The 1,763-nt window shown below is 44.2% G+C and overlaps 1 protein-coding gene across 1 annotated transcript in view; it reads left to right on the top strand.

The window, feature by feature from the left end:
• Nucleotides 1–927: 927 nt before the first annotated feature.
• The window catches only part of LOC102747359 (putative DMBT1-like protein), a 9,164-nt gene continuing 8,328 nt past the window's right edge, over nt 928–1,763 (top strand). Inside the window, exon 1 of the mRNA XM_081823040.1 lies at nt 928–948. Coding sequence (XP_081679166.1) covers nt 928–948 — 21 coding nt within the window. The remainder of the gene's footprint in view (nt 949–1,763) is intronic.

Here is a 1,763-nt window from a genome sequence, read left to right as displayed (position 1 = left end):
CACTGGAGTTGTGTGGAGTGACTGATTATATACTTTCAAGTTGGGAGGGGGTTAGGTATAGTGTAAGTCTCTAAGGAATTTGGAAGCAAAGTTTCCAGGACTTTGCAGGGTTATTTACTACTGTCTAATAAACCTTATGAGACCCTTCAGATGGATATCAGTGGGTCCTGTGTTTGGAGGATGATTGCTAACATATATCTTGGGGCAGGGGGGTAGAGATAAAGGAAGTTTCCAAAGGGATTTTCATATGTTAAAGAAGACTTATAGGATCCTGGAGGTTGGGCTAATGTCAAGCTAAGGTTGTCTTTTGCCCTTAGCAAAGTATTCACATATAGGCAATTTTGTTCCTGGAGGAAGGTCACTCTGCCTATCTTAAGTACTTGTCAACTGGCTGTAATTTGTAAGGAAATTTAATTTTTTTCTATATTTCTTTTGCCTTTGTTCTCCACATCAGAAAGGAAGCTGTGGCTCTGATTAAGGAGGGTTTTGAAATTCAAGCTAAGAACTTTGGCCTTCACCCAGGAGATGATGAAGAACCTTAGTAGGCATGGGAATGACACCAAAGGGGCTTCTTCAGATGAGTGGACAGGTGACATGGACTAAAGTAAGGAAAGATTGAGTTAGGAAAACTGACTTAAAAAAAAAAAAAAAAAGATCATGGTGGACCACACACAAAGTAAACAAAACACACAAACCTAATTCAGGGTGGTCACGGTGGATCTGGATGGCAGCAGTAGATATTCTGCATGTCAGCCACCCAGGCCACCTTGCTGGGCCCAAGCAGCACACATCATGGGGCTTCCCTGATAATCTGAGGGGCTGACGTCTGTGAGCGTGCTTGGAAAAGTGTAAAGCTGGGTGTAGGCATCAGAGTTGTTCATGCAAAGGAATGGGCAGAAGTGGCATTAAAAATGGAAGCGTTCGGCCATGGGTTGGAGGATGTGGGAGGTGTGGGACAAAAAGGAAAGAAGTGGGAGTGAGTGACTAAATGTCCAGACTCTGGAACCAAATCCCAGCATTACCACTTATGAGCTGTGGAGTCTGGGAAAGTTACTTGGCTTCTTTGTGCCTTGACTTCCTAATCTGTTAAAATGTGCATGGAAGCAATAATAGAATCTTTTCAAGTCAACTACAGTATTTTCAAGTCAGTTAGACTCATGACAAGCACACAGCAGGTGCCGAATAAAGGTCAATTGTTATTATTAACAACACCAACTTAGTTGACTTCTAGAAGCCTCCCTTCCCCACAGGGGAACTTCTCCTGGGTCTTGCGGCCCAGACCACACATCTAATTGCTGGGTTCCATTCTGTCTGATCTAGTGCTCAATCCGTGTTTTAGGCATGGATTTTTTTCCCCAGCCCACAAGTACCAGGCTCTGTGTTATCTGATATGTCCTCAGGGCCTTCTCCAATGACAGGGAACAGCAGGCCCTCCCTAACAGACCCAGTGTAAATGGACTATTGTAAATCCACTCAAGAGCTTCACAGCCTATGTCCTTGGACAGTTTTTCCATGGAGCATGGCGTCACTTCATAATGCCTGAAAGAAGGGGGGAGCTGCGTGCAGCCACTCTGGAAAACAGTATGGAGGTTCCTCAAAAAGTTGAAAATAGAGCTACCATATGATCCAGCAATTGCACTACTGGGTATTTACCCCAAAGATACAAAAGTAGGGATCCGAAAGGGTACATGCACCCCGATGTTTATAGCAGCAATGTCCACAATAGCCAAACTGTGGAAAGAGCCAAGATGTCCATCGACAGA

This window comes from Leptonychotes weddellii, chromosome 6 (genome assembly GCF_054177405.1).
Source record: "Leptonychotes weddellii isolate Sample4059 chromosome 6, ASM5417740v2, whole genome shotgun sequence".
Taxonomy (NCBI): Eukaryota; Metazoa; Chordata; class Mammalia; order Carnivora; family Phocidae; genus Leptonychotes; species Leptonychotes weddellii.
This window is presented reverse-complemented; position numbering and strand designations above follow the sequence as displayed.